Consider the following 16,153-nt stretch of genomic DNA (forward strand, 5'->3'; position numbering starts at 1 on the left):
TTTACATGTGGACATCACTAGATGGCCAATACTGAAATCAGATTGATTATATTCTTTGCAGCCAAAGATGGAGAAGCTCTGTAGGGTCAGCAAAAAGAAGACCGGGATCTGACTGTGGCTGAGATCATGAACTCCTTATTGCCAAATTCAGACTTAATTTGAAGAAAGTAGGGAAAACTACCATTCAGGTATGACCTAAATCAAATCCCTTACGATTATACAGTGGAAGTGACAAATAAATTCAAGGGATTAGATATGATAGAGTGCCTGAAGAAGTATGGATGGAGGTTACTGACATCGTACAGGAGACAGTGATCAAGACCATCCCCAAGATAAAGAAAGGCAAAATGGCTGTCTGAGGAGGCCTTACAAATAGCTATGAAAAGAAGAGAAGTGAAAGGCAAAGGAGAAAAGGAAAGATATACCCATTTGAATGCAGAGTTCCAAAGAATAGCAAGGAGAGATAAGAAAGCCTTCCTCAGTGATCAATGCAAAGAAACAGAGGAAAACAACAGAATGGGAAAGACTAGAGATCTCTTCAAGAATACCAAGGGAACATTTCATGCAAAGATGGGCACAATAAAGGACGGAAATGGTAGGGACCTAACAGAAGCTGAAGATATTAAGAAGATGTGGCAAGATTACACAGAACTATACAAAAAAGATCTTCACAACCCAGATAATCACAATGGTGTGATCACTCACCTAGAGCCAGACATCCTGGAATGCGAAGTCAAGTGGGCCTTAGAAAGCATCACTATGAACAAAGCTAGTGGAGGTAATGGAATTCCAGATGAGCTATTTCAAATCCAAAAAGATGATGCTGTGAAAGTGCTGCACTCAACATGCCAGCAAATTTGGAAAACTCAGGAGTGGCCACAGGACTGGAAAAGGTCAGTTTTCATTCCAATCCCAAAGAAAGGCAATGCCAAAGAATGCTCAAACTACCACACAATAAATAGCACTCATCTCACACACTAGTAAAGTAATGCTCTAAATTCTCCAAGCCAGGCTTCAACAGTACATGAACAGTGAACTTCCAGATGTTCAAGCTGGATTTATAAAAGGCAGAGGAACCAGAGATCAAATTGCCAACATCTGTTGGATCATCAAAAAAGCAAGAAAGTTCCAGAAAAACGTCTACTTCTGCATTATTGACTATGTGAAAGCCTTTGTGTGGGTCACAACAAACTGGAAAATTCTTCAAGAGATGGAATACCAGACCACCTGACCTGCCTCCTGAGAAATCTGTATGCAGGTCAAGAAGCAACAGTTAGAACTGGACCTGGAACACACACTGGTTCCAAATCGGGAAAGGAGTATGTCAAACAGCCTACACAGATAAATAAAAAATGACTTTAAAAATCCCACTTGAAAAATGGGTATATCTGATGAAAGACAAAAAAGCATAGAAATAATAAAACCAAACATGAAAAAATATTCAACATCACTGAGGAAGTGAAAACTAAAACAAGAATACCTTATATTTTCCCCACTAATTATGTGTGTGTGTATGTGTGTGTGCATGCTCAGTCACATATGACTCTTTGCAACCCCATGGACTGTAGCCCACCAGGCTACTCTGTCCATGGAATTTTCCAGGCAAGAATACTGGAGCAGGCTGCCATTTCCTTCTCCAGGGGATCTTTCCTACCCAGGAATCAAAGCCATGTCTCTTGTGTCTCCTGCATTGGCAGGCAGATTCTTTACCACTGGGAAGCCCTCTACCAACGGTTAAAAATTATTGGCAAAAGTACAGAAAAACAGACTTTCTTCATTCATTCAGAGAAGTACTGTGTGCCAGACACTGTATTAGTGAAAGAGATACCCAAGGTCTCTGCCTCAGGAAGTTTATGTTCCATATGTGTAGAGATGGAACAGAGATGATAAAGGAGAAAGCAAACAATAATTCAGATAGTATCATTCATAAAACTACAAATGGGACACCTCCATTGACTTCACTGCATGGCAATAAGGCAGCATCTATCAAAATGTTGTGCCAGCTATTCTATTTCTAGATATTGATTCTACAGATATTTTCACTTCCTGTTTAAATATAAAGATATGTGTACATGGATGATCAACGGAGTGCTGGGTGTAATTATGAAAAAATGCGAACAGTCCTGAAGTTCCTCAAGAGAACAAATTATGCAACATCCATACAATGGATGAGAAAGACCCAGGGGAAGATCAGCTTGTTTGTTTGTTTTTAATGTATCCACGTGGAAAGATTTTGAGGATACATTGTTTGTGGGGGGAGGGGGAATTACCAAAATAGTATACATAATAAGATCTTTTACAAAAAAAAAAAAGAGACAAACACATTCCTATAAGTGCATATGTATGTGTGCCTATATAATTAGACATACATTGATTAATTTATGACTATAAGATTAGGCATATACGGTTTAATCTATGACTAAGAAAAATCTGGGAAGTGGAATTATGAGAAGTTATTTATCAGTACAAATTCTGTACTGTTTGGCTGTTCTGTTTTACAATAAATATGTGCTATTTTTATACTCAGCAAAGAATAAGGGAGAAAGCATTAAAAAATAAAAAGTAATGTGTTCAAGGATCATTTGGTTTCCTCAGTTTATATTCCCAAACTTCAGGCTAAAAATTAATCTGGGAAGAAAACTTCAGCTAAGGAAGAAGGATAACAAAGTAACTAATCATTTGCCTCATTCCTTAAATTTAAAGTTACAGATATAATTGGGGAAAGGGGGGAAATCTGTGGCTTTCTATTTGCCAGATGTTAGTTCTTCACTTAATTTTCAAGGCAACCCACAAAATGAAACCTGGCTCAATTCCACAGATGAGGAAACAGAGGATTTCAGAGGCTAAGTGATACCCCTAGAGCAGAAGTTTCCTCACTTCTAGGATCCCAGAAAATAAGACTTCCTGCTGGGGGCTCTTATCTTCTGGCCATTCCCTCAGGTCAGGTGGCTGGAGAGCAGGAGGGATGAGGGTGGGGCAGGAGAAACTGATTATGGGGTTTTGAAGCTGTTCCAGGAGGCTCTTTTCTCCCGACTCCATTGTGGTCCCTTTGCTTCTTGCCCTTCTCCCCTATAAAGCTCGTATTTCCTCCCTCCGAGCTGCATCTGGAGTTCCAGGAGGCAGACACAGCTCCTGGAAGAACCAGCCTAGAATCCTGCCTGTGAAGGAGTCCCTAGGAAAAGCAAGTGCCTACCCCTTCAGAACTCCCTTCAAGATCACATCAATGCTCAGCTGCTCCCCAGGCTTGCCTGACTTTGCCACCTCTCTCAGCCAGTAAAATGGGAATAACACTTTTTAGGAGAATTACTCAAAAGGGAACACCAGGAAGTGCTTTGGGAATTTTAAAGCCTAGGGTCCCCATCTTGCAATTAAAGTACCCCTAACACAACAGCTCACATCATGGAGGAAGGAGTCCAGCATTTTCTGTAATCACAGTTTTAAAGACAGTATTTTAACACTCTGAACAGGATGTCCCCTGTGGGTTATGTCTATATTTGTTGTACAATGAATGAAGAACTAACAGAAAAGTTCAGCAGGGCTTCCTCCTGCTTTTAATCTACCCCAAAGCTACCATCTTTCAATTCTAAGGGGTACAATTCTTAGTTCTAGAACCAACCTTATGTTAATCTTTCAATTAGGAAAAGAAAGATTAAAACAGAAAAAAAAATAAAACAAATTCAAAGTCCCAATGTGATGACCACATTAGCTTTCAAATAGGACAGGGGAAACATATATTCACTTTATTATTAATAACGTTTAATATGCGAATGGTTACTATGTGCTTCCCAGTTGGCACAGTGGTAAAGAATCCTCCTGTCAAAGCAGGAGATGAAGGAGACACATGTTCAATCCCTAGATCAGGAAGATTCCCTGGAGGAGGAAATGGCAACGCATTCCAGTATTCTTGCCTGGGATATCCCATGGACAGAGGAGTCTGGTGGGTTAGTCCGGTGGGTCACAAAAAGTCAGGCATGACTGAGGACTCATGCACGTGCCAGACACTGTTTTCAGTGTTCTTTCTGCATTAACTCATTTCACCTACATAGCAGATGTTTTATTTCCTTCATTTTATATGTGAGGAGTTAGAGGCATTGGGAGGTAAATGGCTTGCCCATGGAGGCTACCCAATAGCTCAACCTCAACAAGGCAGTTGGAGATCTTGGCCTTCTGGTCTACCTCTCCAGTCATTCACACTCCTCCTTGGGTTCCAAACCCTGCTGCTACTGCTAAGTCGCTTCAGTTGTGTCCGACTCTGTGTGACCCCATAGACGGCCTCCTACCAGGCTCCTCTGTCCCTGGGATTCTCCAGCCAAGAACACTAGAGTGGGTTGCCATTTCCTTCTCCGTTGAATCTCTTAGGCTTCTTCACAAATAGTACACATAATTGCAACCCACCCTGCCCATTCTTGCCTTTGGACATGGTTTTTCTGTCACTGAACTATCCTCTCCTTCCAATGGACCGGAAGTTTTATTCCATGAATGAACATGGAAGACTCCTGGAAAAATCCATCACTGTATTTAAAATTTAAGAGTTGTTTTGGTAGGAAATACCAAAGCTCTCTTCATAACAAGCCATGCTTGCAAGCTTGTTCTTATCTCAAAGCCAGAATTCCCTACACAGATTGCCTGAGGTTCTCTTTCTTCTGATCTTCCTGACTCCTCCCCCACCACCTACTTCATCTCTTCCCTCTGGCTCCAGTCTTCAGGAAAGATGTCTCCACAGTGACCTTTGGCCACTGACAAAGAGGTTGGCCTGGAGTTTGTGGACCTCCCTTCAACTGCTATCTACCTCTTCTCCTTAGGACTCCATTTCAGAGGAAGAGCACAAACATTGCTTCTCAAATCATTTTTACTGCATACAAAATTAGTCATTGGGGTTGATGACAGAACACTCACAAGGAACACACCTTATCCAAGTCATGATGTAAGGCAATGGACTGACACCACACTGAGAAACAAGTATCCAATGGTTTAAATGACTTTGCAATTGACAGATCCAGCATCCTTCTTACAGGAACAATGTAAAGAAACAGAGGAAAACAATAGAATGGGAAAAACTAGAGATCTCTTCAAGAAAATTAGAGATATCAAGAAAACATTTCATGCAAAGATGGGCACAATAAGGAACAGAAATGGCAAGGACCTAACAGAAGCAGAAGTGAATAACAAGAGGTGGCAAGAGTATACAGAAGAACTATTTTTAAATGGTCTTAATGACCTGGATAACATGATGGTGTGCTCACTCACCTAGAGCCAGACATCCTGCAGTGTTCAGTCAAGTGGGCCTTAGGAAGCATCACTACAAACAAAGCTAGTGGAGGTGATGGAATTTCAGGTAATCTATTTAAAATCCTAAAAGATGATGCTATTAAAGTGCTTCATTCATTATGCCAACAAATTTGGAAAACTCAGTAGTGGCCACAGGACTGGAAAAGGTCAATTTTCATTCCTATCCCAAAGAAGTGCAATGCCAAAGAATGTTCAAACTACCTCAACAACTGCACTCATTTCACATGCTAGCAAGGTAATGCTCAAAATCCTTCAAGCTAGGATCAATAGTACGTGAACCAAGAACTTCCAGATATACAAGCTGGATTTAGGAAAAGCAGATGAACCAGAGATCAAATGCCAACATCTGTTGCATCATAGAAAAAGCAAGAGAATTCCAGAAAAACATCTACTTCTGCTTCATTGACTATGCTAAAGCCTTTGTGTGGATCACAACAAACTGGAAAATTCTTCAAGAGATGGGAATACCAGACCACCTTACCTGCCTCCTGAGAAATCTGTATGCAAGTCAAGAAGCAACTGTTAGAACTGGACATGGAATAATGACTGGTTCAAAATTGAGAAAAGAGTACATCAAGGCTGTATATTGTCACTCTGCTTATTTAACTTATTTGCAAAGTACATCATGCAAAATGCAAGGCTAGATGAATCCACAAACTGGAATCGAGATTGCTGGGAGAAATATCAACAACCTCAGATATGCAGATGATACCACTTTAATGGCAGAAACCAAAGCAGAACTAAAGAGCCTCTTGATGAAGATGAAAGAGGACAGTGAAAAAGCTGGCTTAAAACTCAACATTCAAAAAATGAAGATATGGCATCTGGTCCCATCACTTCATGATGGGTAGATGGGTAGAAAATGGAAACAGTGGCAGATTTTATTTTCTTGAGCTCCAAAATCACTGTAGATGGTAACTGCAGTCATGAAACTAAAAGATGCTTGCTCCTTGGAGGAAAAGCTATGACAAACCTAGATAGAGTATTAAAAAGCAGAGACATCATTTTGCCGACAAAGGTCCATATAGTCAAAGCTATGGTTTTTCCAGTAGTCATGTATGGATAAGAGAGTTAGACAATAAAGAAGGCTGAGAGCCAAAGAACTGATGCTTTCAAAATGTGATGCTGGAGGAGACTTTGGAGAGTCCCTTGGACAGCAGGAAGATCCAACTAGTCCATCCTAAAGGAAATCAACCCTGACTATTCATTGGAAGGACTGATGCTGAAGTTGAAACTCTAATACTTTGGGCACCTGATTCAAAGAGTGGACTCATTGGGAAAAAACCCCTAGTGCGGGATAGATTTGAGGGCAGGAGTAGAAGCGGGTGACAGAGGATGAAATGCTTGGATGGCATCACTGACTCAATGGTCATGAATCTGAACAAACTCCGGGAGACAGTTAAGGACAGGGAAGCCTGGTGTGTGGCAGTCCATGGGGTCACAAAGAGTTGGACATAACTTAGTGAGTGAATAACAGCAGCTTAGTCACTAAATTGGGTCAGACTCTTGGGACCCCACAGACTGACTGTGACCCACTAGGCTCCTCTGTCCACGGAATTCTCCAGGCAAGAATACTGGAGTGGGTTGCCAATTCCTTGTCCAAGAGATCATCCTGAACCAGGGATCTAACAGGGACTCCTGCATTGCAGGTGGTTTCTTGCACTGCAGGCAGATTCTTTACCAACTGAGCCACCAGGGAGTTATGACAATAATCTGTCCCAAATAATAACAGAAAATAGTGAAATAATATCCAGACATCTTACGTTTTTTATTCTTTCAACTTTTGTTCTGTACTGGGTAGAATTCTAGCCTGGGAAAAGACAAAGATAAAGGAAATGAAGCCCTTGATGAGCTCAGAAGCTAATGCAGAAGATGAAATTTTTAGATAATCATAATCCAGATGCAGATATTTTAAGTGGTGTTTGAGGTTATAATAGAAAATATTATAAGAAAAGTATTTAATAAAATAAAAAAACAACTTTATAAAGCACACAATCTCATTAAAAAAAATTAAGTATAGAAGGAAGATTCAATGGCTATAAAAATTTATCTTAAGAATAAGTGATTAAAAATGTCTAAGAAACATATTTTCAAGCTATAATTAGTGCAACTAAAAATGGGACAAAAATCAATGAATATCAGGTGTACAGGACAAACATCTATACAAGGGTCTGTTTCTGGACTAGTACTTTAGAATATGGCTTTTCAAATGTTTCAAAGTGGCATTTAAACCAGTGAGACTAAGAGATAAACCAGGTGTCAACTAGTAGGTTAACTATTTAGAAAAATAAACTTAGACTGTTAGATCACATCACGAATTTCCAGTGCAACGTATGAAAGTATAAATCCCACTGGTAAGGCTAAGGAAAAAAAGAAATAAATATATTTTATGCAGTAATAAGCCAAAGTATCACTAAATGACACTATTATTTCCAGAAGACTTCCAAGTGCATTGCAATGTAAAAATTTAGAAACATGAAATTTAGGAAACCACTAAGCTGATTTTGGGGAAAGCAGGCATTCTAAACATAAAAGAAAACTTATTTTAGAAAACTGAAAAGGTTTGATAATATACACTGAAATTCAATATCTACACTGAAAAAAACCCAAGATATATATCTCACACATAAATCTAATTATCACAAAATAAATATAATTATCACATAAATAAATAGATCACAAAAAATATATGATATTCTTCATATAGGGTAGGCTGTTACAATCAGTAAGATAGAACCATCCCAGTAAAAAAGTGTGTGAAGAACATAACATAACTGATAGAAAAACTTGAAAGATCAATAAATATATTTTAAAATATTCAGCCACATTAGCAACAATATAAATGTTAGTTTAAGATTAAATCCTGTTTCACTAATGAGGTAAAAAGCAACAATATCCAATATAAGAGACAGTAAAACATACCCTACTGGCTACCTTGTAAATTGGTACATTCAGCTGAGAAGTCAATTTGGTAAGATGTAGCAAAAGCCTTACTTAACTCCTTTGAGCCAGTAAGTGTACCTCTGATTTATATTCATCTAAAATAGTAATCAACATTTCGCACAAAGACCACTGAAGCCTAAGTATTCATACTATGAGACTAGTCAAAGCTACTAGAACTCTGAAATACTGTGCAACCATTACGAAAATGTAAGTTCTCAGTATTTTAAATAACACGAGAAAAGCTCATAAATACAGTAAACAAAGAAAACAGGGCACATATCTGTAGCACTGTAATAATTTTAATTTTACATATGCAAATATGTAGAAATGTGGTTAGCAACAGCTCTCAGGTGAAATTAGAGATTTCAATTTAATTTTTAACTTACTTCCTTATGCTTTTTAAATGATCCAAGTTTTCTATAATGAACATGTATTATTTTCTTTTTTTAAAATTTTCATTGGAGTATAGTTGATTTACAGCGTTGTGTTAGTTTCCAGTGTACAGCAAAGCGAATCAGTTATACATATACATATATCCACTTTTTTTCTTTTAAGATTCCTTTCACATATAAGCCACTATAGAACAGTGAATAGAGTTCCCTGTGCTATATAGCAGGTTCTTATTAGTTACCTACTTGATAAACATGTATTATTTTCAATAATCGGGAACATATAACTAAAAAAGATCTAAAGTAAATACACCAAATTAACCCCTGGGCAGCTCTTTTAGCCTCTCTTTCAACTTATCTATACTGAGCAAAGGATAACTCCTTTTTAAAAGAGGTAGAGTGCTGACTGTCAAACATTGCCCAAAGGTGACTGATTAAAGAAAGGAGGGAAGGAGTTGAGGGGAGGTACGGGAAACAATAAAGGCCTTACAGATAGAGTGGGAAGCAGTGGGAGAGGTGGGCACACCAGACCAGCAGCAGGCCCAGCAGGGCCTCAGACCCCATGACAGGCCAGGAACAAGAACCACCCCAGACCCCTGCGCTCTGTAAACATCACCCAGCTTCTTCACGTGACACTTAGGCAAGAGAGTAGAGGCCCAGGGGAGGACAGCCACTGCTTGAAGGTACATAAGTTGGTAGCATCTGACCTTCCATGAAAGAGAAAGGAAAATGGCCAAAGCCATTCCACAAACAAGCACAGACACACAGAGGTATTCTTCCACCAGCCAGGATACCTGCCATCAGGGGTCACCAGCCTCAGCAGATGGAACATAGATCTCAGGGCCTGAGCCGGGTGCCCAAGAGCTGCCTGAGCCTGGGCTGGGGACCCACTGAGGCCACTGAGCCACTCACAGGGATAAGCATGCCCATCCCCTGGCCACATCCAGAGGCAGACACAGAGCCACCTGCTAATTCTGAGCTTGTTCCTGGCCCAGAAGCAGGCAGGTTGAGCTGTCAGAGGTCAGCCTGATGGCAGGCTGGTCTTCTATCCCGCCCCCACCCCGTCTGGACTTCCGTTCCCCAAATCAGGGAGTCAAAGTTCTACAGAAAGGAAGCTGCCCATGTAGGATAAATTGTAACCACACTGCTGCCCCCGCCACCGCCTCCCTCCAGAAAGCACTGCATCCCCCAGCTCCTGGGCTCTTCCCATTCCAAACAGAGGGGCAATGATTCCACTGGATGCCAGGGTCTCTGAGGTGATCCAGGGAGGAAGGACAATCAATGCAGACACATAACCACAAAAAAACCACAGACAGGTCATCGGTTAGGCCACAGGTCCATGTGTCCTGATAAAGAACATCAGAAATGGAAACTGCACTTCACACACCTTAACTCTCTCAAATGTCACAAATTAACACTTCTCATTTTGCACGTGAACACACTGAGGCTCCGAGGGGAAGTCACAGAGCTGGGAAGGGCTGGGATCAGAATGCAAAGTCCAAACCCCATGCCATTTCTCCCAGGACACGATGAGCACGCTCGCCCCCATTGCTACAAAGGGCTCCTGCCTGGCACATGTGGAATCCAGCCTCGATGATGGGCCTTCCCATCACTGATAGGTGCAGTTCCAGAAAGGGCAGCTGACCCCATACATCAAAGGTGCTCAGTCTATGTCCAGGAAAGGGCACCAGGTGCGGCCCCAGCAAACAGCAAGTATAACTATGGCCGCCACTCAGCGAGCATCACCTGCTCCCTGGAGGGCCCGCATGAGGAATGCGAAACATTGTTTGGCCTGAGTGAGACACAGCTGATGTGTCCACTTTGGGGGAAGAAAACACTGAGGCTAGGAAGTCTCACAGCTAGGAAACAGATGCCATCTGACACCAGAAACCCCTTCCCAAACGCCATCTCTCCCACCCTGATGAGGAAACAGGCCCAAATGAGTCATTCAGGTCAACTCCCCACTGCTGCGTGGTACCCTCAGCCCCCAGGCTCCACCCTGGCCCGGCGCTCCAGCACTACCTTGGTTGAGGTAGGTCAAAGTCTCTTCATGCAGCTTCACAGCTGGGGATGTGGCAGCACACAGCACATACTGCAGGGGTGGCAGGCGGGCCTCGTTCTCAGGGGACAGTTGGGGCTCCTCTTGCTTGAAGATGGGCAGAGCGAGGACGTCGCTGCAACACACAGGAGGGAGGGGTCAGGAGCAGGGCCCCCCGAGCCAATGCACAAAGGCAGGACTAAGCGGCCAACCTCGGGCAGCATCAATGGCAACACAGCCCAGCCTAGCGCAGCTAGCAGGTTCAGCTTCCTACATGACATCACAAATACTCTAAAATGCTTCCCAATGGAGGAGACCAATCCTGGATGATTCTACTTTCATTCTGTGACCTTTGAGAGATTATTCAGATGTCACGTGGTTTCCATCCACAAGTGTCTGGCTTTTATAACAAGAATTCGAATGAAATATTTTATTTTTTAAATAAACTCTTCTAGCTATTGGTCACATCTCAGACCAAGACAATCCTGTCCTCTAGGCTCTGTAAACCATGCAAATACAGAAACTGTCTACTTCACTCATAAAAACTGAGACATACTTCCACACTTCTAAAAAGAAAGGACAGCTGGCCCATAAACCTTATTTTAAGGGTCATGTTAATATCTCTGAAATGCAAAACAAGAACAACCATGGTTTCAATTCAGTTTTCTCATCCAAATGGAAAATACTGAGATGCTCAAAGATTCTTTTCCTCCACCTCTAAACAAAAATTCCCATCAGATCCAAAAATTCAGCTTCACATCAGTCTAGGACTGGAGAACTTATTTCTAGATGTGCTTTTTTAAGTGCATCCCCAAGGAAAAACAAAATCTTTGAGAACATGAATGACTTGCAAGCAAGAGGGACTTGGTTAAGCTCTCTGGATTATGAAGAGATTATAGCATAGACACCGGCGCCAAAAAAAAGGTCCTGTGCCCTTATCTTGATAAGCCTCCACCCTTCGAGTGTCCAGGGTGCTGAATCAGATTCATTGACCCCACTTCACTATGTAAACAGCAGAGTCACTGACACAATCTATTCCTCATACAACACCATACACAAGTATCTAAAACACAAGCCAGGCACATACCCCAGCATGTCAGACCAACTTTCAGAAGGAAAAGTCCAGCTGTGGCTCACCTAGAAACCTTCCGTATGGAGGGCCGCCCCTGCCACCACCCACTGCCCTGGGTCCCCCACCTCATGCTTTTCCTTGTCCAGACTGAGGCACATGCCCAGTCTAAGTGGTTATCCAGGAATGGGGGAGAAGCAAAGAGATCTGATTCCTGGGGGATTGCAAAATTTCATGTTTGCCCAGACCATGTTAAGTTAATAATCCATGGGCTGCTGCCTTTAAATTAAAAAAAAAAAAAAAAAGGCGGGGGTAGCCAGGGTTGGGGGAAGAGCCATCACTCAACAGTATCTTATTTCAATCCTGGTATCCTTATCTGCTGAGGAATAAAAGTCACCAGAACATCAAACAGAAGTAGGGAAGAAAGGAGTACAGACCACTACCCCAGGAAGGTCAGACAACTTGAAGAAATGCTGCACAGTGACGAGATGACCAAAATTAAATGCACAAACCAAGCAAAAGAATAAGATGTTCTTCACTCTAGGGGGACCAGGGGCATGTTCATGGACCGTCCCCATTGCATCCATCAAGGTCAACTTCTCCAAGTGTGGAAGTCCTGGCTTCCAAGAAGTAACATAAAAAAAGAGAGTGTGGACCAAATGAGTCTTTATCCATGGTCCCCATATGACCCCAGAAACCCACATGGCCTTATAGCACCTTTTACCCCAATTCCCAACCACCTCACCAGGATGAATGCAATACCAAACTCTTAAAGTAGGGCACCTCTAGTTCAGGAGGAGAATTATTCCCTAAAGGGATGACATTCTCAGTGTCCAGGAAGTTTTACATACACTCACTTCTTCACTCAGGGTCACCTTCAAAGTCATTTATAAGGTATGGTAACAAACTGAATCGCTACAAACTAAAACTGAGGCAAAATTACAACTAAAATTGCATCCTGCGATACAATAAAAATGTATTCCATTGTAGCATTTCGGGTAAGTGAATAGACACAATCTTCTGCCAGAGATTAACATCTGCCCAGTAGGGAATTCCCTGGAGGTACAGTGGTTAAGACTCCTGGCTTCCACTGCAGGGGACTCGAGTTCAATCCCTGGTCAGTGAACTAAAATTCCATACACCACACAATGCAGGGGGAAAAAAAAAAATCTGCCTGGTGGGCTTAACACCTCCCAGAGGAGCCTGCCTCTGGTGGATCACCATGGTCTGCTGTGAGACATAAGTCCTTAACTAAAACCCTAGGCTTATGCCATCTCCTACCTCTCTTGCCCATGAATAAAACACAGAAGACATACAACTTATTCCCAGCCATTCCTTTGCCTGCTGGAATTGGGCTGTCTTCAGAGAAGACTACTGGACAAATATCTATCAAAGCTAGGATTTCCACAACACCTATACTGCTAAATCTGAGTTGGAACTTTTGGGGGTCAAAAATAAAATAAAGCAGGCAGGACAGCTCTCTCTGTGAGGTGGTCTAGCCCTCGGTTCACTTTCTCTGAGCTCACATCAAATGCCCTTTGGGTTAAATTAGGCACATTTCATAAACTGTGACTAGGATGGAAATAAAGACAGGCTAAAGCTGGTTCAGGCGAGTTCAGAAAGTGAAATGACTGCCCATTAGTACCCAGCCAGCTGCACAACAGGGAAAAACAATCCTCCAGGAACTGAAGCTAACGGGGGTGCCACTTCCTTCAAGGGGACGGGAGAGAGAACTTTGCAAAACAGGCAGGACTTACTTTTCCCTCTGAAGAGCACTAGTCAAATCCCTGCAGAAGAAGAAAGATTTCCATCAAGGGCAATCAACGAGCGGGCCTCGGACCCACATACCAAGACCACCTAGTGGGAGAGGGCACCCGGTCCCTCCCGAGCCCCCGCCCGCCCCCGCTGCAGGTCCGCTAGGCGGAACGCAGGGCCGCGCTCGCCGCTCGCTGGCCCCTCGGGCGGACCAAGGACACTGGAGAGGACGCGAGGCTCGGAGAGGGACCCGGGCGGAGAGGGGCAAAGAGCAGGGGACTAGACTTCCCGGGACAGCTCCAGACCGACGGCAGGAAGTTTCCTCTTCGACGCGAGCGGGGAGAGGAGAGACGCAGAGGGGGAAAGACCCCGGGGAGATTGAGACCCAGAGATGTGCGCTCCGCGCCCGCCCGGGGTCGTCGGGGGAGGAGCCCCGCGAGCACTTGGCTCTGGAAACCCGCCTCGCGCGCTGGCCCGCAACTCCGAGCATCGGGTCTCGCCAGGGTCGGTCTGTCTGTCCCAGGCGGGAGTCTGGGCAGCTCTCCCTCAGTCCCCAAAGGGCACGGAGCAAGGAGGCGGCGAGGGCGCTCGGGATCCCCGGCCCGGCCGCTCCTTTCCCGGCCCGCGGACTTCAGGCGGCGCCCCGCCCGCGGACCCCGGCCCGGGCGCCTTACCGCAGGTAGCTGCCGGGATTGTGCTGGTTGTAGTGCTCGGGCTGCGTGTGCCAGAACAGCATGGCTGGGGCTCCGAGCCCGGCCCGACCCAGGCGCGCGGCGGACGGGACGCGGGGCGAGCCGACCTCCAGGCCACCTGCCAGCAGCGCTGCTCACCGCGGGGGCCGCCCGCCCTGCGCATTTATGGACAGCTCGGGGGGCGGGGCCTCACCCGGACCCGCCCCCAGGCCGCGCGGCCGCCTCACCTGGTGACCCGCACAGGCGCGCCTTCCCGGGAGCGAGCGCGCCTCCAGGGCGGCGACCGCGAGCGTGCGGCGAGGCGGGGATCTGGCCCGGCGCTGCCCCTAGCCGCCCTCGAGGGTGGGGCCCAGGTAACCGTCCCCGCGGCGCTGGTGTCTTCCCTCTCCCAGAGCCTCACCGTGGGTGGGGTGAGGAGGCTGTGAGCTTGAGACCCCGACCCCGACACGCTGTCGCCTTAACTTGCTCTCGCTTTTTCACGGCACTCTCAGAAATCGTGTTTTGTTTTAATCTACACTTGAGTATTGATCTCCTTCCCAGTATAGTATAATCTCCAAGAGGACAAGGTTTGGACTCTCTAGCTCACTCTGTTATCCCTACCTCCTGGGAAAGTGCTGGGAACATGGTGCTGCTGTGCTGTGCTTAGTCGCTCAGTCATGTCCGACTCTGCAACCCCACGGACTGTAGCCCTCCAGGGCAAGAATACTGGAGTGGGTTGTTATGCTGCCCTCCAGGGGATCTTCCCAACCCGGGAATCGAACCCAGGTCTCCCCCGTTGCAGGGGGATTCTTTATCATATGAGCCACCAGGGAAGCCCAGGACATAGTGAGTGCTCCATAAATATTTACGAGTAAATACGAAAAAGGAATGCCTCAAGTGAATAATCAGAGAAAGCTTCTTGGAGGAGGTGACATTGAGCTGAGGCCTTCTAAATAAATTCACAGGAAGCGCTTCTGTGAACATCCAGAGGGAAAGTGGTTCCAGGCAGGGGCAGCAGTAATTGCCAAAGCCCTGAGGCTGACCTACTTGGGCATGGTCTGGGGCTGGGTGACCCACAGGTGAACTCAGGAGGTGACATGGGAGTGTGGGCGGGGCAGATCAAAGAGGGACTCCCAGGCCCTGGCAAAGAAGGAGCTGGGGTTTTAATCTAATTTGTGTTTTCAGCAGAGGAGTTGCATATCTGATTTGTTTTTGTAAAGATCAGTCCAGAAGGAGTGCAGACAGTGGGTCATAGGGGTGCAGCAGTTAGGAGGGAGTGGAGGTAAAAGCACCATGACCTACATCCAACGAGAGCCACACCCCCACTACCACTGCCTGGCACGGATGAGCTGCATATTCTCTCCCTGGGTGTTAGCGGAATCAAATGATGTCCCTTGGAAACAGGAATCCAGAACTCCAGCTCCCCCAAGCATGGAGGTGAGTCACATCCTCCCTCAGTCTGCTCTCCAGCTCCCCTCCTTCCAACCAAGGTGACAGCTGGCAGGCCACCCCCTCTGGGAAGCTCTTAGTGACCACCACCTCCCTACTGCTCTCCTGGCACTCAGATCTCCCTTCAAGGATGGATTTGCTGCACCAACCACAGGGAAAGCACAGCAGACAGTCCTCAGCACTCTGCCCCCGCCCCCAAGGACTCTGTTGTAGCATCGCCTTGCCCAAGGTAGCTCCCCTGTTGGGGTGGCCCCAATGACCACCCAGACAAAAGTATCAAAGTCTGGCCATCTCCGCTAATGGGCTGTTGTAGCCTCAGGATTCCACGTGGGGCGACTCAGAGCTGTCAGGGGGCTTCCGTCACACTCTCCTACCTCCTTTCCACCCCTTCAGTTCAGTTCAGTTGCTCAGTCGGGTCCAACGCTTTGCGACCCCGTGAATTGCAGCACGCCAGGCCTCCCTGTCCATCACCAACTCCCGGAGTTCATTCAAACTCATGTCCATCGAGTCTGTGATGCCATCCAGCCATCTCATCCTCTGTCGTCCCCTT

At 45.2% G+C, this 16,153-nt stretch overlaps 1 protein-coding gene across 4 annotated transcripts in view; it reads right to left on the reverse strand.

Moving 5' to 3' along the window:
- The window catches only part of TFCP2L1 (transcription factor CP2 like 1), a 65,437-nt gene extending 51,121 nt beyond the window's left edge, over window positions 1–14,316 (reverse strand). For 2 of the 4 annotated variants that reach the window (XM_069574449.1, XM_069574448.1), the window contains exons 1-3: window positions 14,158–14,308; window positions 13,486–13,515; window positions 10,644–10,795 (exon numbers count right to left, since the gene is read on the reverse strand). In XM_069574449.1, the coding sequence (XP_069430550.1) occupies window positions 10,644–10,795; window positions 13,486–13,515; window positions 14,158–14,219 (244 nt within the window). In that variant the 5' untranslated portion in view covers window positions 14,220–14,308. Of the gene's footprint in view, window positions 1–10,643; window positions 10,796–13,485; window positions 13,516–14,157 lie in introns of all 4 variants that reach the window. The other 2 variants (XM_069574451.1, XM_069574450.1) reach the window with 1 other exon arrangement.
- Window positions 14,317–16,153: the final 1,837 nt, after the last annotated feature.

The sequence above is a fragment of the Ovis canadensis genome, chromosome 2 (assembly GCF_042477335.2).
Source record: "Ovis canadensis isolate MfBH-ARS-UI-01 breed Bighorn chromosome 2, ARS-UI_OviCan_v2, whole genome shotgun sequence".
NCBI lineage: Eukaryota > Metazoa > Chordata > Mammalia > Artiodactyla > Bovidae > Ovis > Ovis canadensis.